At 44.1% G+C, this 22,469-nt stretch overlaps 3 protein-coding genes across 11 annotated transcripts in view; 2 read left to right on the top strand and 1 right to left on the bottom strand.

Moving 5' to 3' along the window:
• Positions 1-5,689, top strand: part of Fam118b (family with sequence similarity 118 member B) — a 44,313-nt gene extending 38,624 nt beyond the window's left edge. For 7 of the 9 annotated variants that reach the window (XM_055601171.1, XM_055601170.1, XM_055601174.1 and 4 more), the window contains 3 exons: positions 1,045-1,330; positions 4,947-5,006; positions 5,203-5,689. In XM_055601171.1, the coding sequence (XP_055457146.1) occupies positions 1,045-1,330; positions 4,947-5,006; positions 5,203-5,216 (360 nt within the window). In that variant the 3' untranslated portion in view covers positions 5,217-5,689. The remainder of the gene's footprint in view (positions 1-1,044; positions 1,331-4,946; positions 5,007-5,202) is intronic. The other 2 variants (XM_055601175.1, XM_055601169.1) reach the window with 1 other exon arrangement.
• A 232-nt stretch (positions 5,690-5,921) lies between these two features.
• On the bottom strand, positions 5,922-11,815 carry Srpra (SRP receptor subunit alpha). The gene is made up of 14 exons (XM_055601166.1): positions 11,579-11,815; positions 10,918-11,001; positions 10,494-10,657; positions 10,118-10,275; positions 9,716-9,872; positions 9,441-9,594; positions 9,141-9,229; positions 8,917-9,035; positions 8,705-8,791; positions 8,255-8,427; positions 7,942-8,155; positions 7,299-7,462; positions 7,120-7,218; positions 5,922-6,997 (listed from the first exon to the last, which is right to left on the bottom strand). The coding sequence occupies exons 1-14, from the start codon at positions 11,693-11,695 to the stop codon at positions 6,869-6,871; spliced, it is 1,908 nt and encodes a 635-aa protein (XP_055457141.1). The 5' UTR covers positions 11,696-11,815; the 3' UTR covers positions 5,922-6,868.
• A 170-nt stretch (positions 11,816-11,985) lies between these two features.
• Positions 11,986-18,752, top strand: Foxred1 (FAD dependent oxidoreductase domain containing 1). Its single transcript, XM_055601287.1, has 11 exons — positions 11,986-12,160; positions 12,809-13,029; positions 13,699-13,812; positions 14,086-14,204; positions 15,275-15,369; positions 15,664-15,765; positions 16,852-16,928; positions 17,134-17,294; positions 17,428-17,557; positions 17,746-17,850; positions 18,064-18,752. Exons 1-11 carry the CDS (start codon positions 12,007-12,009, stop codon positions 18,316-18,318), a joined length of 1,533 nt encoding a protein of 510 aa, XP_055457262.1. The 5' UTR covers positions 11,986-12,006; the 3' UTR covers positions 18,319-18,752.
• Positions 18,753-22,469: the final 3,717 nt, after the last annotated feature.

Genomic DNA, 22,469 nt, shown 5'->3' on the forward strand with positions numbered 1-22,469 from the left:
TACGTGTGCTATATGCACAAATAACATGCAAATGTATATACATGTGCACAGTGATGTTTGAAATAGTCAGACTTCCTTGACCATATCTAATGACATAATTATGTTCCTGATGATCAGTGGTTCCGTTTTAATGAAATAAAGAACAAAGTTGAGGGCTGGCAAGAAGGCTCAGTGGTTAAAGCCCTTGCCCCACAATGTGAAGCTTAGTTCTAGCCCTAGCACTGACATAGTGACAGTGGCATGCATCTGTAATCCCAAAACTTGGAAGGTGGAGACAGGAGTGGGGATACTCTGGGTCAGCTATCTAGTTAGAGTAGATGAATCTACATATTAGGGTTCAAATAAGAAACCTGCCTCACTATATAAGGTGGAGAGCAATGCAAAAAAATCCCAACATCAACTTCTAGCCTCCATGTAGTACCTGTAACATACATATACACTTACACACTCAAAATATAAATAAAAATTTAACATTGGCCAATTTTGTCCAGAAAGTGGTAAAGAGTTAAGACACATCAAATACCTACTGGTTGTTTAGTTATCCAAGAACATAAATCTAAAAACTAAAGCCTGCAAGACCAGTAGACTGGTGCCATTAGGGTGAAACTGTTTAAAGACCCTACAGAAGGACCAGGGAGATCACTCAGTGGGTTAAACACTTGTGCAAGCCTTGCAGTATGACTTCAGTCCCTGGAACCCATGTAAAGGTAGGAAGGAGAGAATGACTTCATACGTGTCCTCTGATCTCCACATGCATGAACACTCATGTGCATACACCATACACATAAAATAATACTGTGTTTAAAAATAAACAAAAATCCTTCAGAAGAATGTCAGGTAAAAAGTACAGTCTTAGACCAAGTATCACATTGTAATAACAACTAGGAAATCAAACTTTCTCGTGATATTTTTCTCTCTTAAATCTTGATCAGTGGGTCACTGCAGTCTGCTAGATGTAGTAGTTATGAACTATTGACATTTTGCTTCAGCCATATCTGTGTCTGTCTTCTGTGTCCCTAATATATTGTTTTCTTTTCTTTAAAGAGAGAGATTCAGAAGCTCTATGAAAACAAGTCATTTCTTTTCTTGGGTTGTGGCTGGACGGTGGATGACACCACTTTCCAGGCCCTGTTCCTAGAGGCTGTCAAGCATAAATCTGACCTAGAACATTTCATGCTTGTTCGGAGAGGTGATGTAGATGAGTTCAAGAAGCTTCGAGAAAACATGCTGGACAAGGGGATTAAGGTCATCTCCTATGGAAATGACTATGCTGATCTTCCAGAATATTTCAAGCGACTTACATGTGAGATCTCCACAAGAGGCAGATCAGGTAAGGGAAGGTCAAAGAGCAACAACCCTTTTTTTGTTTGTGATGAATTAAATCATTACTACGATGGGTAATGTATAGTGTCTGACCAGTTTGGGGGAAAAATGTTCATGCTAAAGTACCATTTTGATAATGGGAAAAGAGAAACATGTAAAAGTTTTTATCTTCAGGCTAGCTTTCCTCAGCAGGAAAAAGCAGTTGCATATTAAGCCTGACTACGTGAATTGAGTCTGTTAACCTACTGTGGAAAAGAACCTACTTTCAACACATGCTGTGGGATATTCATGCCCCATACATGTATCACACATATACTAAATCTTTGAGGGGCTGGAGTGATGGCTTGTTGTTAAGAGCACTTCCTGTTCTTCCAGAAGACAAAAGTTCAGTTCCAGCAACCATATCAGGAGGCTCACATGTTCTGTAACTCCAGTTCCAGATCTTAAGTTCTCTTCTGGCCTACCTGAGCAGGGACGCATTCACGCGTGCACCCATACACACTTTTTTTTTTTATGTGTATGAGTACATTTTAATGTATACTTTATATATATGACTGCATATACACCTGCATGTCAGAAGAGGGCATCAGACCCAGGTATAGATGGTTGTGAGCCACCATGTGGGTGCTGGGAATTGAACTCAAGAACTCTAGTTAGAGCAGATAGTGTGTTTAACCACTGAGCCACCTCTCCAACCCCCCCATCTTAAAAAATTTTTTTGAAGATGCCTAGTTCAAATGAGATACAATTAAAATTCAGATTTCAAAATGAAGATAAATAACCATTAAGCCTTGGCTAAGTTTATGAGGAATTTTTTTTTTCATGTATATATCAAATACTTCAAAGTTGTTTGCTTCAGAAGTTTTACTGATATAATTTATCCTCTAAGAAACTTTTCCTAAAGAAATGTGGTTACACATACAGTTAATTTAAAAATGTAAGTGTGACCAGTTATGGTGCTACATAACTATAATATCAGCACTCAGAAGACTAAGGCTGGAGGATCAAAAGGTCAGGGCCAGCCCAGGCAACATATCAAGCTTCCAGCTTAGGAAAAACAACAACAAAAACAACTTGGGGCTCAGGGGGAAATAAAGCCAGGTCTTGGGTATGGTCATCTCTCTCACAAACCAGGTTCTAAAGAAATTTTTTTGTTACAGACTATTGTTAAAGAACCTGGTTTTGTTGGTTATTTTATGTTGGTGGTTTTGGAGGGAGTGGTTTTCTCTTGATTTTAGTTTTTGTTTTGTTTGAGACAGGGATTCACTATGTAGCTTTTTGGCCTAGAACTTACTGTGTAGACCAGGCTATCTTCAAACTCAGAACTACTTACCTCTGCCTCCCTAATACTGGCTTTGAACTCACTATGTAGTCCAGATTGACCTCAAACTTTGAATCCTCCTGTCTCAACTTCACAAGTATAGTGATTACAAATACATACCCACTATGCCTCGGTTGCTTCAAAATTTTTTCATGGTCATTGGTGTTTTGCCTACATGTATGTCTAAGTCCTGGAACTGGAGTTATAGACAGTTTTGAGCCACCATGTGGGTGCTGGGAATTGAACCCAGGTACTCTGGAAGAGCAGCCAGTGCTCTTAACTGCTGAGCCATCTTTCCAGCCCTACTTCAAACTTTCTAATGAATATTTTTATTATCAATTTGAATGTATTTTAGACAACACATTAAAATACAAGTAACCGAGTATGTAATGTCCCTAAATCTAGTAATTCCAAGATTTCTTTTTTAAATTAGATGACCCCAAGTAGAATTCTAATGTAGTATAAATTTCTTGTGAGTTCTGTCACGACGGTGCTTTGATAGAGCAAGATTTTTTTTAAAGATTTATTCATTTATCTTATTTATATGAATGCTCTATTTGCATGTACACCTGCACACCAGAAGAGTGTATCAGATCACAGTATGGATGGTTGTAAGCCACCAGGTGGTTGCTGAGAACTTAACTCAGGACCTCTGGAAGAGCAGACAGTGCTCTTAACTGCTGAGCCATTTCTCTAGCCCCTAGAGTAAGATTTTTAAAAGCTATTGTGCTAAACATGGTGGTTTGTCCTTGTAATCCTAGCACTTGCATGGCTGAAGCAGGTTTGTTCAGAGTTCTAGGCTACAAGTAGACTTTTGTCTTTTATTTAAAATGTTGTCACTGTAACTGAACACTGAAGGTATCGTATTCTTCCTCCTCCTCCCCAAAGGCTTAGAAAACACTTAGAAAAACAACACTTTGTCTTTTGTAAAATGATCTGCCATCTTTTTCTTGAGGACCGTTTTTCTGGTGTCCCAACAGATGTTTAGGTTGATGTCTGCCACACTGACTTTTTTCTGTTGTATGTGCTCTGATTACTTTAAACTAGACATACACTCAAGCTCTACACAGTTGATTTGATCTATACTGAGATCCTCTACCAGGAAAAATCTGGACAACAGTGCCTTCTGTTATAGTCAGTTCTAGGTTAACATCCTAAATTTGTGGAGTGGTATAGATAGTTACTAGCTATCAGGACCTCTAAGATGGCTTTCCACATTTGCCAGTGAAGAAGCCATTCTATTTTTAAAATCAAGGGTTTTCCATATGTGGTCATGGACTCTTTATTGGAATAGCCTGGCAGGTAACATCCAGTTTTACTTTATTTTGAGAGGAGTCAAGCCTGTCTTCCATCTGTTATGCCTTAAGTCTCTCAGTCTATACAGGCTGCCAAGAAGCCATCAAGGAAAATTTAAATAAATAAATAAATAAATAAATAAATAAATAAATAAGTAAATAATACGGCATTACTATACCAGAAACTATTTTAGTATAACTATTACTTAAGTAACTGATTTAACCAACACCAATTTAACCAAATAATTGATTCCTGATTTAACCAGTGCAGAACAAAGCTTAGTCTTGTGCACCTTTTTAAAAAACATAGGGTTTTACTCTATGCTCTATATTTGCTTGAAAATAGCTGTGTAACCCAGACTGGCCTTAAACTCACGATCCATATCCTCACCCTCTAAGAGTTTATAGACATGCATCACCATGCCCTGCTTTGTATTTATTGGTACATATATATTGACACGAAATACAGCTAGTGAGACGAAGGTAGAAATTTTAATTCAAATTAGCTATTATGTGTCCAGGACACAGAGAAACCCTGCCTCAGGAAAAAAAAAATGAAATAAAAGTTTTGTTGACAAGCAGTCTTACTGGACAAAGTAGTAAACACCTAGACTACTAGGGAGGCTAAAGCTTAAAAGGATCTGGAGCTAAAGTCTAACATGGCAATGCAGATCCATTCAAATAAACAAAAGCCAATCTTAGTGTAATAAGGAACGTATTGCTTAACATGGCAGTCTGAAGGTTACCCGTGCCTCATCTTGTGTCATTCCTAAATGTAATCTTTATACACTGTGCCTTTAGCTTCCCTTAGTTTTCATTTCTGCTATTAATAGTTTTAGTTTTCCCAGGGGCTGCCAAGCATGACGACCTGAGTTCTATTCCTGCAGTCCACATAGTGGAGAGAACCAATGCGTAGTTTTCCCAACTTTACCACAAGTACATTAAAATATTTAAAAACAAAAACTTTCAGCTTCTTTAACTAATGTCTATACCAACGTTTTTTTTAGCAGGGATGGCAAGAGAAGGCCAGCTAAATGGTTCATCTGCAGCACATGGTGAAATACGAGGTATACTACTTCCTATCAATCTGCAGAGGATTTTCCTAAAATTTTTAATTGTGAAGAATCATTATTTGCTTCTGTTTTGAGATTCTCTGAATATGCTCCTTCTGATGAAAATTTAGGATTTAAAACTTAGTGACTTAAGCACCTCCAGCTAAAGTTGCTTTGTGAACTTCATTGTCTTCCTTTTGTTTCTTCATAGGCTGTAGTACTTGAGCAAGCGGGAGAAATTTACCGTTAGACCACGCTGTGGGGCCTTCCTGTGGATGTGTTTAACAAGCAAACTTACAAGAACTCAGCACAACTCCCTGAAGTTGAAGCTTGGGGTAGAATAGGGGTGGCAATGTTGCACCTTCCCTTCATGCTGGCTGTTTCTTGATACTGCCTGGTCCATTTTAATACCCAGTGATATCAGGACCCAATACAGCCCCTACCTATCCCAACACTGGACATGCTTGTCTACACAGCAGACCAATGTGGTGGCTCCTGGCTATGGCTGCAGCTCTGCAGGACTTGGGGAGCAAGAAGTCATGGAGTCAGTGGGCTCTTGTTGCAGTTTTGTACTCTACTTGGTTTTTCAATTAAGCTTATGGCTTTTTTAAAACATGACTTGAAGCTCTAGTTTTCTAGATCTTTTACAGTGTACAGTATTTTACATAACTGAGCTGTATTAAAAGCTTGTTCGTTTACTTGCCAGGGCTCTGGCTCTACTTTGAAGAGTTACTATCAAGCTTGAAACTTGCATTCTATTTTCTTCTTAGGTGGGCTGATTTTTCTCAGGACAAGTACTTAACGAATTCCTTAGAGCACTACTAATTCTTATTATGCCCTTCTTACCAAGAAAACCAAAAACTATATAGCTAGTATGAGTTAGCATTTTAGTTTTAAATCTTATATAAAATAATAAAACCTAAGAGGCAATTTCTTTATGAAATTTATTTTTATATATAAATTATGTATTTCTCTGGGCAGACAGCCTTCACCTTATTATTGCACTAGTAGCACATCAGTAATACCAAACTACAGGACAAGTCTTAACAAGAGGTTTGTGTTCTTCAACGTAGCACTTGTCTACCAGGCACTGTAGAAGAGGATGAGGAAAAAAGCCAGGACCTGTTCAGGAGGCCAAGGGTTGGGTTGGGTGGGGAATGGGACAACGGTAACCCCTCTGGCAACTGGTTTTCTCCCAGGAAGGTAAACATGCAAAGCTTACATCTGGATTCTGGGAGCAGGGAAAAGTTGGAAGGCAACTCAGCTCCCTTTGTCTCTGAGAGAATTGGGCACTCACCATTCATTTGTAACAAAACCTAACTGATGCTTTGGAGCAACAATCAGGTATAGCATTCATCACCAGATTTAGAATTAGCAGCAATTAAGAACAGGCCACCATCCCTGCCACAGTGAAGTGGCTGTCGTCCTGGCACCAGGGACCTGAAAGCTGTATTCTAGAGAGAGGTGCCATTAGACCCAGAGCTGGCTCTGGAAATAACTCTATTGAGTTGGGACCACAAACTGTTCGTCATCTTAGATGGCTCTGTGACCACACTAGCAATACTCCAGGTGTTGGGTTTTCCAACCAGTGGTCAGAGCTATATGATACTGAGTCTGTAGGCAGAATGAAGGGGATGCCTGAGTAGGAACAGGGAGGGTCATCGGGCAATGATTGTAACATGATTAGGCCCTCCTTGAAGGAGGAGGTAGGGCTGAACAAGGAGTAGGGTTAGGAGGAGCTGTAAGTCTCCAAAGCTCCCCTCACTCTGCCTTTGTACTACACTGAAGACAAGTTGCTCACACACTCTAAAGCACATTCTTGATATAGGAAAAGGGACTTGGGGCAAGCGGCGATTTGGTATTAGGCAAAAGCCACATTAAGCCTTCATGAGGGCAGCCACCACAGCCTTGGCGTTGAGACTGCGTAGGTCACAGTAGGTCTGGCCAGTGCCCACAAAGACAATGGGTTTGCTTGTGATGTATGTCATAGAAATAGCAGCTCCCACCTGAAAAAGAGAAAGAAGATAGCCAATCAGCTCAAGCCCTATTTTCACTAAATGCCTCAGCTTCCTTGTAAAGAAGCCCAATTCTCCCTCTGGTCTCATTCTCCAGTGTCGTGTACTTTTACCTTGTCATCAATGGTGTCAAATTTGGTAAGAACGATGCCATCAATGAGCCGAGGTGTTTGAGCCATAGAATGGTCAGCCAAGGCTCTGTTGAACTTGACCTAAAAAGGGAAAAGGTAATATAAGAACCCATCTAGTTTGCCAAAGTTAAGTTGGGAGGGAACTTGGCCCAAAGCCTCACCAGCTGATCCACGGCTTCATTGCCTACTAAGGCCTCCCCTACAAACAGCACCAAGTCAGGTGTATTGACAGTAATGAGTTTGGCCAGGGCAGTCATCAAGGGGGCATTGTCTTGCATGCGGCCAGCTGTGTCCACCAGCACCACATCAAAGCCTTGGTTACGTGCTAGAGAAAAAAACAGTCAACTCCAAGCACACAACTGTCACTCATTCTACCCGCAGACTTTTGAAGATGTCCTACTCTGTGTGAAAAGCCACCCAACTGTCACTTGTGCTCACTGCCAGCTTCCTGAGATGTCCAAGTCTGACTAATTGAAAAGCCTATCCTATTTACTTATCCAGACTCTGGATCTGGTTACAAGGTAATGTAAGGGAAAACCTGACCAATATATTCTTGGCCACTACCAACACCATTCAGGGAAAGGATAGGTAGGATAAACGTGACCATGTTCAGGTCTGTGGTATATAGTTGCTTTTCCTTTCAACTATATACATTACCACCCAAAAACATCACCCACACAAGTAACTTAACCTGACTTCTCTGGTAACCATGTGGTAAGTTTATAGTAGCCTAAGTCTGTACAAATTCCCAGGGAGTACAAGGAAAAGGACACCACAAGCCCCCTTGGTCCCCATATACTGTACCAAAGGCAATGGCTTCCATGGCAATGCCGGCAGCATCCTTGCCATAGCCTTTTTCAAACAACTGCACCATCGTACGGCCACCATGTTTCTCAGGGGGGTGGAGGGCAGTCAGACGCCGGGTATGTGTGCGAAGCTGCTCAACAGCCCCAGCCCGAAATGTATCACAGGCAGCAATGAGGACACTGAAGCCATTCTCTAAGAGCCAGAAGGAAATCTGCAAAAAGTTAACCAGAAACAACAAAAAAAATCACATAGAACCAGGATTCTAAAGCACAGAGTGAAAAAGTAAAAGCAAGCTGGGAACCGAGTTAACCTTGGCAAGATTAGTAGACTTCCCCACTCCATTAACACCACAGAAGGTGACAACATAAGGGCGCTGGCGACGTTGGGCATCCATGATATCTCGCAGCATGTCTACACGACGCTGTGGCTGCAGAATCTGCACCAGAGACTCCTGTAGTGCTTGCTTGACTGTGGAAGTCACAGCTTAAAAGGAAGTTGGAGGGATTCAGTCAGATAAATATCATACAGAATAACATTTTTCTGATCTAATGGGATTAAGACCATGCTAGGTTTTTTCCCAGGAATTCAGATTATACTGTTCTAGTACTTTATTAGCTCATTTAACTATCTTGTTAAATCCTAAAGTCTGTTATCTCATAGACGTTTAGGAATTAAGGTATTTGCCAAAAAGCAAATACCCAAACCATCTGACTATCACCTGAAACGCATGTGAACTCTGTGATGTGTGGAGGATACTTACTGCTAAATGTCCCCATCACTTTTCCTTCCAATTTGTTGGCAACAGATTCACAGAGCTGGACAGCAATATCTGCAGCCACATTCTTAGCTGCGAAGAGACAGACAGCTTTGGGTTCTGTGTTAACAGCGATCAGTTTTCAAAAGTACAGCTTAGAAATGTTTCTATTCCTAATGAACTATGCCACCTAAGTCAGCCCAGTCCTCCATACTCACCAATGAGATGATCACGCATCTTCTCTAGCACAGATTCCATGTCTTCACGACTCAGGCTCTTGGAACCCACAAGGCCCTTCAGCATCCCAAACATGCCACCCAGAGTTCCCTTGGTAGCACTACAAGTATAAAAGGTCACAAATATGCATAAGACCAGCAGGCAGGAGGTATGGCTCATCAATTCTGCAGCCATCCACACCACCTCCCACTTGAAATCCTTCTACCTAGGTTTGGTGTTTTGAGTGGCCCCTTCATCATCTGAGCTGCTGCAATCCAGATCTTGAAGCTGCCCCCCAGGCCCAGTTCCTCGAATCTGGAGGACATGGGCAAAGGAAGGAAATGGGATCAGGAACACTAACAGCTGAGGGAAAGAGCCCAGGACGGACCCTGGCAACATTATCTGAGACCTTGGAGAAACTCCCAAAATATAGTTCACTCTCAAATCCAGGTGTACCCTCCACCTCTTATTTCCTTCCCAATTTCTGGTTAATGGTGACTTTTGCTCTGATCTTTATTCCTCTTACCAAGTTAATATCTTCAGACAGGGCTGCCTCTGGGGTTCCATTGGTGGTGGGAGTACTGTAATCCAAGACTTCCTTGTTAGCACAGCCACCTAGTTCCCACACCCGGGGTGCTTTTTTGCCCTTCTCTTTTGGAATATCCGACTTTGAAGATTTGCTGCAAAGGAGCACATTATAAAAGATTGTAGTAGAAAAGTAGGAAAGAACATGAGAAGAGTTTCCTAGCCCCTACTACAACTGGGTAACAGTCTCCAGAGAGACTGGTTAAGAGTGTTCACCTGGATTTGTCCAGACCCTTCCCATGCTTCTGAATGAACTCCTCTCTCTTCCTGCGTATCAGCTCCTCTTTGGAAAGTTCTCCATTTTCAGGTACCACTGGGAGACCCGACTTTTCTGCAGGGGCTGTTTTGCTGGTAGCCAAATGGCCATCAGAACCTGTTAAAAGAAAACTCACTGGAGTGGGGAAAAAAAAACACAAATCCCAGCCACCCAGATAATGACTACAATTCTTCCAAATTCTTAAGAACAAACTGGAACCAAACACCTTGGAGACCACAAGGGTATGACTGGGTAGTGAGCATTTAGGTTAAGGGAGGCAAGCAATGACAGAAAAAGCACCACAGACCTTTAGAGCACCTTAACACTTTATGCCCTAGCATATTCAGGATGCTCAAACACACCTTCCTTTTTGGCCCCCTTTTTTTTGTTGTTTTTTGTTTTTTCCTTGGTCTTTTCCCGTGTTTCGATCATGGACCTCACAGGTTTCTTAGCTTTTTCAGAATCTTCAAATTTCTTCATGGTAGTGGGAGCACGGATCTTACTGCTCTCCTCTGCTTCACTAAAGAGAAAAAAAAAGAATAGTCTTTCTACCCATGTAATAGGAAAAAACCAACTGACTTCAGAAAAACGTCCCACATATCAAAAAGGACATCCAGAAATGAGCTGCAAATGTGACATGTTTGAACCCACAACAATATTATTCAGCCACCTGTAGGCAAGGCACTCATCAAATCATGAAAAAAAAAATTTTTTTTTTTAAAAAGGGAAGCCTCTCACCGAAGGAGACGCAGGAAGTCATTTTGAAAGTCAAAAGTGCCATTCAATAGACTTAAAGCACTTTGTTGTTGGATCTCTGTGCGGTATTTATCCCGAAACAGCCGGTGCACATCATCTATCAATTTGTCTACATAGGTCAGTGTGAGGATCTTCTGAAAGCCAACCTGTTTATGGAAGGAAACAGGGCCAACAGATCACCTTACATGTCAGTCCAGAATGGAAGGAGCCAACGCAATCCAGGCCTCCAGAGATAAGTTTCCCATCCTGAGATAGCCACACTTTCTACCTTGCCCAGGAAATGCTTCCATTCTCTCCTCTACATTCCAAAAGTTTATTACTTCTTCACATACACAGTACAATTAATTGGGTTTATCAATGGGGATTCTGTTGAGAACATAACTTGTCTAACACAGCCTCCACTTACCACAAACACCAGCTCAAACTGGTTGTCCAGTTTATACTTGAGGGTGAGGGCCTCATGAGTGAAAGAGTTGTTACCTCCCCGTTCCTGAAAAAAGAGCGTTTCAGCACTGAGGTTATCCACAGCAAAACCAGACTTTGGACTATGTTTGGTAAATAACCAGACATTATCCTGGCCTCAGCAAGGGAGTAGAGACATTTCTCTCTAGCAGCCCGGCACGAGGAAAAAGAAAAAAGACACCAATTAAGAGAAAGGGGGTAAATGTGAGAGAGAAGGCATGGCTCGTGGGAGCCAGAATGTAAACAATCATATAAAAACAATCACATCTTCTAGCAGCTGTGAAACATTTAGTGTTCCTAAAAGGTGTTCTCTAACCCAAGGTCTCATCCAGCCTCAAAACGACAGAAAACCAAGCTGTCCCGAATGAGTGGAGAGAGTGATCAAGTCCCGTAAGATGCCGGAATACGAGTAGAGCCCCAGATTCGGGAAGTATGGGGGGCGTCGCAAAGTTTCGGAATACTATGATGCCAGGCAAGGAAGTTGAGTCTGGGTGGCCGGTAAGCGGGTAAGGAGGGCTTGGCAGAAGGCGTAGGTGATTACTGGAAGGGAGACTACAAACTGGGTCTGAGGGGCAGTCCGGAGTTCTGCCCCGCGGGGGTGGTACCTGCAGCAGTACGGAACGAATCAACGCGTTCACGGGCCCGGTGCACGAGTCGCTCACGCCCTGGAAACACCAGAGCACAAGCCCGCCCTTCGAGAAGATGGTGAAGAAGTCGAGCATGATGGGAGGTGGAGAAGACTTGGGGCCGAGTCCGGCGCCGGGAACTCGGGCCGCGTCCGCCGCCGCTTCCTGCTGCGCCAAGCGCGGGACACGTCACACCAGCAGCCCCCGGAAACCGGCTCATCCGCACTTCCGCTACGGGCCGCCGGGTCCCGCCCCCTCCCCGCCCAGGGCGCGCGGGATGACGTAAGCAAGACTGGCCAATAGCAGGTGTGGGCGGGGCTCCCGGGGCGCTAGCTCCCTATAGCTTGGAGGGGTGGGGCCTTGCCGGCTAATCGGCGCATCGCGTCAATTCCCTGTGGCGCGGGCCGATGACTAGAAAGACAGACAGACGGCCTCAGCGGCTCCTCAGGCTGCCAGAAGCCGGGTGCTGTAAGGCTATGTTTCGCAGAGTGCTGCGTCTTGGCTTGGGCCCGGTCCTCCCAAACCGGGGGCTACGCACACGCAGAGGAGGCTTTACTCTGGGTAAAGCTGAGGGCAGGAGGAGTATACTATAATGGTTCTTGGGTGCCCAAAATCTCCACATATGTTGACCTTTGCGATTCGACACCCTGCCTCATGCTGGCGGCACTGCGAATTAGCGAGGGAAAGGGGTAGGCTTGCCTGCTAGAGGTTAAAGAGCCAAGGCAGGTGTATGAATCTCAAGGAGGCACTTCCCAGTGGACAATTCCATATAAATGGAAACTTGCTGGTGGTAATGGATATTAAGGATAAGGAACCATATAGAGGTGCAGGATGGAGTATACTAAAGATTCGTGTTCCTTGGGCCTGGGAAACTTGAATGGAGATAACTGTGCAGTTGAATAAGAACGGGGCTCAGGAGGGAGAGAGGTCTGATGGAAGTAAATGTAAGTCACTTACCTTGTCGGAGAAATAGAAAGTGTAATTTTAGGAAATGGATCTTTCAGTACTACAGAAGATTCATAATAGTGGGGACTGATGCGGCAAAGTTAGGACAGTCCTTCGTGTGAGTTGATCTTATGAGAAAGGATGACATTGGAGACGTGCCAACCGCATATGTCTACTCAGCTAACCTTTTCCTGTGCTCATCCTCCGACCCCACACCAGGAGGAAAGGAAACATAGTCCATCTAACTGTAACTATGTCCTGCAGACTGGGATGCAAAAGTGTCTGAGTTTAAGAAGAAGATTGATTCCATCCTGCCTGGAAAGCAATTGGAAATGATGTATGACACCAGCCACCTGCCCCCAGAACAGTCAGATGTGGTCATCATAGGAGGCGGGATCCTTGGTCTGTCTGTGGCCTTTTGGCTGAAGAAGCTGGAGAGTAGAAGAGATGCCATTCGGGTGCTGGTGGTGGAACAGGACCACACGGTGAGGTCAGGGAGTAGGGTAGTCATCTTATTGAGGACAGCCTGTAGAAGCCAGAAGGGTAGGGAGTATGCTTTGGACTTTGGAGCTTGAGAAATAGTCCCAGGTTCTTCCTCCTTCAAAGAAGACCCTTGACAATAACATAGTTTTGTTGGGGGAGGGAAGGAGGCCTTGTCATAATTGTTTAATGTCTTTGGAAACAGGGTCTTAATATATAGCCGAGGCTGGCTTCGAACTCAGCATCTTTCTGTCTCAGCCTCCCAGGTGCTGGGATTACTAGTGTGCTCCAGCACATTTGCCTAGAATTTTATAGTAGCAGATTCTACAGTGATTGTACTTGTTTGTTTGCTATTGGCAGTTAGCTGAAATCTCATGTCTGTCATCATTATATCCTTCCACTTTCATAAGTTGTTGAAAGTAAACTTCCTACCTTTGGACTTCCAATATGTCCAGCCTTATAAAGATGATTGACCTCGTGCTCAGTTTGTCTGATGATTTAAAACACTATGTTTATCTTTGAGCTGTGGGCTGACTTGCATATAGGTTTACCCATTCTTGCTCCTTGAAAAAAAGGATTCCCCTTTAGGTTTAGATGTATAACTGACAGTTTCCACTGTAGGATTCCATTATGTATGACATCATGACAGTCTACCTCAGTTTTTCTTTTCACAGTATTCACGAGCTTCCTCCACGGGGCCTTCCGTGGGTGGGATTTGGCAGCAGTTTTCTATGCCTGAGAATGTCCAACTGTCCCTCTTTTCAATCAACTTTCTACGGAACATAAATGTATGTACAGTAAGATTTGAAGGCCTGGGGTGGAGGCCCCTTCTTTAGCATAAAGAACAGTGGCCTATACTTGGCAAGGAGAACCAAGAAGTAGTGTGTTGGAGGCAACAGGCATTGTGATCCTTGACTTCCAACCTTCCAGTGTTGGTGCCTAGGGAAGGCTTTGTCCTGATCTGGGCCACTGACCCTGGGGGCTGTACTAAGAATGCTTGGGGGGGGGGGGCTCCTCCTTTATGTCAGCCTCTTTGGAGAACAGGTTTTCTTTGCACATAGGAGTACTTGGCTGTGGTAGATGCCCCTCCTGTGGACCTTCGGTTCAACCCCTCAGGCTGTCTCTTGCTAGCTTCAGAAAAGGATGCTGCCACCTTGGAAAACAATGTGAAAATGCAAAGGTAGGTGCCCTGTGCTGCTTTTTTTGCTTCACATACTTGGTGAGCTCCTGTACCAGATTAGGAATGGGGAAGCTGAAGTTGATGCCACAGGAATCTCCTCTTCAGTAGCTTATATTATCAGGAAAGATGGGCCTATTCAAACCTTCAAGGCCCAATGAGGAGTGTTATAACCCAGTCATGGACAGAATATGGTTCCTGTACTTAGCAAATCATAACACCCAGGTAAGATACCTCCCAGATCTAGCAAACCAGAGTCTCTAGGGAGTGGCCAAGAGACTGAGCTTCTTCTAACAAGAATCCTAATTTAGGAGTCGGCAAAGTTCTTTCCATAAAAGGCCAGACAGTAAATATTTTAGGTTTTGCTTGTTATTTTGTCTCTGTTACAATCTTTCTGTTCTGTCATTGTAGGACAAAAGTAGCCACAGACAAAAAATGCAATTTTGATGTGATCCATATATAAAAGTAGGCAGCAGGTTGGCTTTAGCATGTGAGCCTTACATCAGTTAATGATTGGGCATCTTTGTGATCTGTTATACGCAGGCTCTCTTCTGATATGCTGTAAATCTAACTAATGACACCAGATAAATGTTGATAACTCATTTAATCAGAACATCCCATTTTACATGTGAGGAAACTAAGGCAAGAAGATCTAGTAAAGGTGGCATTGTGACCCAGTTTAAACTAGACACAGGCTCCTAGGAGTGTTTCTTAGCACTTTCATTCCCCAGCCAGTAAATGTTCCAGAGGAGACACTCATTCTGTGGGATAGGGTTTTACTAAGCATCAGAGAAGAAAGTGTTTTACAGATGTCAGTGGAACATGGTTCCCCACCATGTTGTGAACTGAGGTGGAGTAGATTGGGGCAAGAAGGAATTGAGAGTACTGAAGGGAGACAGAAGTGTAGAAAAGGAAAACTGGGACTTTACATTCAGCAGTCAGGATACATGGGGTCACTGGGCAGAGCAGAGCTATGAGTGAGCAATAATTCCCTCTCATGGAGTCTGGGTCCATGTTCTCCCCTCTAAATACTCTCCCTAACACATTAACTGAGATGCACACATTTCTTTTAGGGAGGAAGGAGCCAAAGTCTGTCTGATGTCTCCTGAGCAGCTGAAGAACAAGTTTCCCTGGATAAATGTGGAAGGAGTGGCTCTGGCATCTTATGGTGAGGCTCACCTGCAGGGCACGTGGTCCACTTTCCCTGACGATGGGGATTGAAGAGCTCTGTGGGTTGAAAGTCTCAGTGCTTGATCTTCATACTGAGGGAGGACCACTTTCCTCATGAGCAACAGGGCCTGCCCCAGACCATGCTGCTTCTCTGGCCTTTAACATGACTGGACTCCCCTAATACAGTTAGTCAGGATGATCGTCCCTGCTTCTAAAGCTCAAAGAAGTGTATGAGGTCTACAGTAGGAAAAGGAGGGCCCCCATGCTTCATGAGTTTCCTTTCTTATGTCAGGGTTGGAGGACGAAGGTTGGTTTGATGCCTGGTCTCTGCTCCATGGTCTTCGTCGAAAGGTCCAGTCAATGGGAGTCTTTTTCTGTCAAGGAGAGGTGACGCGTGAGTCCAAAGTCTTGTTCCCTCTATGTCTTGCACCCAGGACAAGGCCTAGACCAGGCTCTGCCTATTTGTTCACAGGCTCACCCGGGGTTGGTGTGAGAGGCCATGTTCTGCTAAGCAGCTCAGCTTTCTCCTTACTACAGTGCCCTGTTCTTTGGTAGCTAGTTGATTTTAGTCTTTTCCCTTGGGTGTCTATCAGAAAGCATTCATCCTTCCCATGTTCTTTCTGTGAGAAGCCAGTAGTGGTTGTGAATCCAGGGATGTAGCTGTTAGAATGCTTGCCTAGCATGTATGAAGCCCTAAGATCCACTCCCCCCACTCCTGGGTTTAAGCCCCAGAATCACATAAAATGGGCACAGTGGTACATGCCTATAATCCCAGAACTCTAGAAGTACAGGCAGGAGAATCAGAAGTTCAGGGTTATCTTCCACTACATAGCAAGTCTGAGGCCATTCTGTGGTACAAGGGACCCTTTCTCAAAAGAACCCAGTTTTCCCAGAACACCGTTTTCCTCAAGGGTTTGTGTGTGTGTGTGTGTGTGTGTGCATGTGCCTAAGTATGTGTCTGTTCTATTAAGAGACACTATGACTAAGGCAACTCTTATGCAAGAAGGAATTTAATTAGGGGCTTGCTTACAACTTCAGAGGGTTAGTCCATCATCATTATGGTGGGGAGCATGGTGGCAAGGAGGGAGGCATGGTGCTGGAAAAGTAGCCAAGAGCTATATCCTGATCCACAGGCAGCAGGCAGAGAGAAAGAGAGACAGACAGACAGACAGTGGGCCAAGTGTGGATTTTTGAAACCTGAAAACCCATCCCTAGTGACATACCTCATTCAACAAGGACACACCTCCTAACCCTTCCTAATCTTCCCCACACCTCCTAATCCTTCCCAAACAGTTCATCAACTAGGGATTAAGCATGCAAATATATGAACCTACAGGGCCGTTCTCATTCAAACCACCATTTTGGTTTGAGTGTGTGTATTGATGGGAACACTGGGCTAGAACCCAGGGTCTTATGCATATTAAGCATATACTGTACCACTGAACTAACCCTTTCTGAAATTTTTAATTTCTTTCTGCAGGTTTCATCACTTCATCTAACCAAGCAGAGACCCCAAGTGGGGAAAAGGTAGTCTTGAGAAGGATCCACAATGTCCATGTAAGTTCCGAGTTCCAGTGTACTACTTACTACAGTGGAGGGCAAGAAGGCTGATATTCTGCCCAGATGTAGGTCTTCTGCCTGCTTCCCGGTACTGATCAAGTTAGACTCTGGAGGAAATCAACCTCTCAGGGTCCATTGCGTGCCTTCCACCCCCTGCTCCCCATACCCCAGCTTCCTTTCTCTTACCCTCTGTTACCTCCAGGTGAAAATGGACAAGAGCCTGGAGTATCAGCCAGTGGAGTGTGCTGTAGTGATCAATGCTGCAGGAGCCTGGTCTGGGAAAATTGCAGAGCTGGCTGGTATTGGGAAGGGACTTCCTGGTACCCTCCAGGGCACCAAGCTACCTGTAGAGCCAAGGAAAAGGTAGCTACCCTCAGGGCAGCTAAGGACGAGAAAGAAATGATGCAAAAGTTTAAGATATATTTGTGCATGTGGTCTGGGCAGAGGGTTGGTGTGTGTTATTCCTGCAGTGCCATAACTCCCCTGATCATGACAGGTATGTGCACTTATGGCACTGCCCGCAGGGACCAGGTCTGGAGACACCCTTGGTTGCAGACATCAATGGAGTCTATTTCCGACGGGAAGGATTGGGCTGCAACTATCTAGGTGGCTGTAGCCCTACTGAGGTAAATTAAGTTGCAAGGAGACATAGACAAGATGCCATTAAAGAGGCAAGCCTTTTGGGAGGGAGGGGGCTATGTTGTCATTGGGTTTAGATTTTGAATCCACTGAAGAGATTGATTATAGGAAGAAGATTTTGGTTTGCCCTTATATTCCAAGCAGTATATAAACTTCGTCTCCACCTCTCACTTAGGAGGAAGAACCAGACCCAGCAAATTTGGAAGTGGACCATGATTTCTTCCAGAACAAAGTGTGGCCCCATTTGGTCCAAAGGGTGCCATCTTTTAAGAATCTGAAGGTAACTAACAGGGAATGATTATTCCTGCTAGGATTTGAGTATCAAATAGGATGGATGATACAAGAGCCTCTTCCTTCCTTTGACCTGTCGTGCTCCCTCCACCTAACAATTGCTAAGGAACCTATTGGATCTGTCCCATCCCATGAACCCAAGGGTGTGGGTTGAGCATGTCTGTGGCTTTGCCAAGAACCTCAGCATCTTTTGCACCTGCAGGTACAGAGTGCCTGGGCTGGCTATTGTGACTACAACACTTTTGATCAGAATGGCGTGGTGGGCGCCCACCCACTAGTGGTCAACATGTATTTTGCTACGGGCTTCAGTGGTCGTGGGCTACAGCATGCACCTGGCATCGGTCGAGCTGTGGCAGAAGTGATACTAGAGGGCCACTTCAAGACCATCAACATGAGCTCCTTCCTCTTCAACCGCTTTTACTTAGGAGAGAAGTTACAGGAATATAGTATCCTCTGAATGTGACAACTCTTCTCTGGGCCTCACCAGCCCAGGCATCACCCTGTCTCACATTGGCTATGGTCACTGCCCAAGCCTCCCCATGACTATGCCAGAGCTACAGCCCTTTCCTCACCATCCTTTAAGCAGGGCCACTCTTCCTCAGTGTCTCTGGACATGGAATGAGCATAGGCACAGAGACCCAGGCCAATGGAAGGGCATGAAGTGGGACCCTAGGACTGATTGTAGCCTAGGCTGATGCCACTATCCAAAACAGTTTAGCTGGCATCCTGGGCATGGGGCCCAGGACTGGCCTCCTTCCTGGTGCTGATACAGAGAAATGAGTCTCTGACCTTCTGGCTAGAGCCAAGGCACAGAGCATTCTAGGACAGCCTGGCCCAAATTCATTGACTTGTCTATTAATCTTCAATCAATATATGTGATTAACCCCTTCATTCTGGTTTTATGTTCTTTCTACTTTTTTTTCTCATAGTAGAAGCATTGGAAGTGTGGTGTCATTGAAAAGGCAGCCTTATCAGCCAGGTGCAGTGGTGTACACCTGTAATACCAGCACTCGGGGAGGCAGAAGTGGACAGATCTCTGTGAGTTCGAGGCCATCCTGGTCTACAAAGCAAGTTCAGGACAGCCAATGCTACACAGAGAAACCCTGTTTGAGGGGAAAAAAAAGAAGAAAGGAATGAAGGAAAGAAAGAGAGTGGGAGAGAGAGAGAGAAAGAAGAAAGAGCGAAAAGAAAAGGCAGCCTCATCCTCTTGGGAGTGTTTCTTAGATCCTCTGTGGAAGGCATCTTCTCTGCAAGCTAGTATCCCATTCCCGAGTTCTGCAAGAACAATGGTTCTAGAGGAGAGAAATGGAATCATTTATCTAGTCAACTTTTATAAAGCCCCAGCTTCTAGCTACCATCATTCAGCCTATGGCAGAATTTGAAGTGGCATTCTGACTGGATCATGGAGCTTTGGAAAGAAAAGGAGCCAGGGTATGAAGAGCCACACTGAGAAGCTTGGATTTCATTTGGGCAGAAGCCTAGCAGAACAGTTTAAAATAGGGAAGCAACATGATCAGAGAGAGTTTAGAAATCTCTCTCTGGCTAAGGGTAGAGTGCTTGCTTAGCATGTGGATAGCCCTAGGTTTGATCCTCAGCACCAACACAAGTAGAGATCTGGGGGAAAGTAACTGGTTCTCTTGTAGAGAACAGATTCATCTAGCAAGGCGGGGAACAGATTCTAAATGAAGGGCATTTTGGTTCATTTTGTAGATAATAGTCATAAGAAACACATGGAGCAATGTGACAATGGCAACATGAAATGGAGTCAGTATTTCCGAGGTTTCTGGCTAAACAGCCAAATGGGAAGAACAGGAAAATGAATGAGTGGTCCAGTGGTACAAGCTGAAAGCAAAGTGTCTATGGAAGGTGTAATGGGTGATGGGACTGTTTGGGGTGGGCAATCTGGGTTGTAGACAGGTGATAGAACAGCATCATCAAAAAGCAAAGTGTTAGGGACAACACAGAAGAACTGGAGGGACACACTGATGTTTAAAGAAAATGGATGAATGCCAAAGAAGTGACCCATGAGGCAGGAGAAAATCCAGTAGTGTGCAATCATGAAAACCAAGAAGTAGGCACCAGAATGAAATGTCATATGCCAGCTGGGCTCAGCACCTAGCAGGTCAGTGGTGACCAGGGAATGTAATTTAAGGCACAGATGGTTACAGAAGAAAGTGAACTAGAGTAGAGCTTCCTGGGAAAATGGCTTCTTCATCCAAAGTCCTTTGCAGTGAATGAAAAGTAAAAGAAGTAGACATCATATAGGGGAGGGGAGGAGAGAGGAGATGGGTCAGCTGGAAGCCTATGTGTGGCTTGGAAAGAATCAGGCACAAGGTACAACAACAGAAAAGTCACCAGAAGGTGGCTGAAAGATTAGGGATTTGTCAGGAACATAGTGGACAGGCTTTGGTCACTAAAGAGACAGGCCAGAGAACTGGTTAAGCCTGGATGGTAGCTCTTCAGGTACCCCAGAGTTGACTTCAGCATAGCCATTAGTTTAAGGGTCCAAAGAAATAGATACTATAATTAATGCTTAAGGACTCCTACAGGACTTTTATTTTCTCATGGGAAATATTTTATGGGCAAATCATTGTATGTGTCTTGCCCTTTAAACTATGTGAAGGGCTGGACCAAGCCCTCATCTTTGCCCCCAAACCAGCAACCTCAGAGCTTGTCTTGTACTCTGAATGCCTATCTGAGCATTCCTGCTGGACCTTGAAGGTCCTTCCTGGTCCCAGAGGCTCCATACTGCAATGAGAGGTAGAGCCAAGACAAAGGGATTTCTGGAAAGAACTGGGGAGGAAGAATTAAGAAAGGCTTTCCTCAGGCAGACAAGATGGCTTGAAATGCCATTCAGGCCTGACAACTTAGTTTCAATCCCCAGAACCCAGGTAAAAAGGCATGGTATGGTTGCATATGTCTGAAATTCCAGGGTTCAGTATGTCAGGGAAAGTGGAGACGAGTTGCCTGGAAGCCGAAAAGCCAGCCAACTTGGAGTAGATAGCATAGTGAAAACAAAAGAAATCCTGTCTCAACAAAGTAGAAGAACCAACTCTGAAAAGTTTTCTTCTGACCTATACACATGCAATAAAAATGTTTAAATTTTGTTTGTGCCTGTGTGCTGTAGTGGAGGCCAGAAGGAGTGCGATCTCCCATTCTCCAAGCTGTAATCACAGGCAATTGTGAGCCACCTGATATGGGAAATCAACTAGAAGAGCAGTAGGTGTTCTTAACTGCGCTTTAGTCTCAGTTTCTTTTTTAGAAGGCTTTTCCGGTCAGGTAGAGTGGCCCAAGCCTATAGTCCCAGAACTTGGAGGCAGGAAGATCAGAAAAGTTCAAGGTCATTTTAATTACAAGTTTGAGATTAGTCTAGGCTATTGGAGACCCTATCTGAAAAAAAGAAAGAAAGAAAAAGGGAAGATAACCGGATGCAGAAATTAACCTGAACAATTTTGTACAAGAGAGGCATTTGTACAGGCACAGCTAAACAAAGGCAAAAGGGAGAGCAGAGATGTCCTCACCAAGGAGCAAAAGTATTCATCAAGTGTGGGCTTCTGGTAGGTGTCCAGCTGCCAGGGGTTGGGGGTAGGACGGTATGGGGATGGGACAGCTCTTTCCCTAAAGGAAATAAAAGATGATTTATTCTTGAGCCATACTTGACTATGGCCCAGGAACACAGATTTAGGTTACCCCAAGTTACATGTTTCAATGTGTTAGTAGCTCCACAAATTTTAAAATTTTACAGAACATAGTCATGAATCAAGCCAAGTTAAAAATACTTTGGTGGGTACATCAAAGAGGCAGTTACATCAAGATGGGGGACGATGTTATCTGATGATGTCCTTAGCTTTTGGGCAGGTACGGGTCTGTTCGAGGAATGCCTGGCTATTCAGGAGGCTAACGCTAGCTGAAATAACCTCTAGACAGGCAATAAATATTCCAACCACTCCACCTCGCTAGAATTCTAATCAGTCAATGGGTCTTTGCAGATACAGCTGCTTTCCAGGAATTCTTGTTGACAGTGCCTTCCTTATGAATATTCATCTCTTACGACACCAGCAACCAGAGAATGTAATTTTGATGAGTAAACCTAGAAAGATCATGCATGAACGGCCCCAGCATAAACTGCCTCCCTCAGAACAAGTTATCCATTTTGGCTGGCTGGAAAGAAAAAGAAATCAGACCAGAGGGCTAATAAGGCCTTATGCCAGCCCTTTAAACTCCTTCAACCTGCAGCATTTCATTTGTATTGTTTTTAGGTTGGTATTTTAATAACACTTCTATGGCAGGAAATGCTGAGTCCTGTATTATTTCCTGGGAGTTTCACAAAGCTCACAGCAAGAACTCTAGGAAGTAGAAGCAAAGGACTTAAGTATTTCATCAGGACTTGCCAACATCTTGCCTAGTCACCCTTTTCTGCAGTTATTTTGGTACCCTCAGAACTACAGTTGAAAATTCCAGTCGGAAGTCTCTGCCCTAAGGGCAAGCACTTTTGGCTAGACTGATTCCAGCCTGTGGGCGTCAACATTAGGATCCACCTCCCATGAAGGTACGACTTCCCAGGGGCTGGCCGGTCCTCATTGAATCTATTAATCTACCTTGAGAGAT

This window comes from Psammomys obesus, unplaced genomic scaffold (genome assembly GCF_907164565.1).
Source record: "Psammomys obesus unplaced genomic scaffold, mPsaObe1.curated_primary_1811, whole genome shotgun sequence".
Taxonomy (NCBI): Eukaryota; Metazoa; Chordata; class Mammalia; order Rodentia; family Muridae; genus Psammomys; species Psammomys obesus.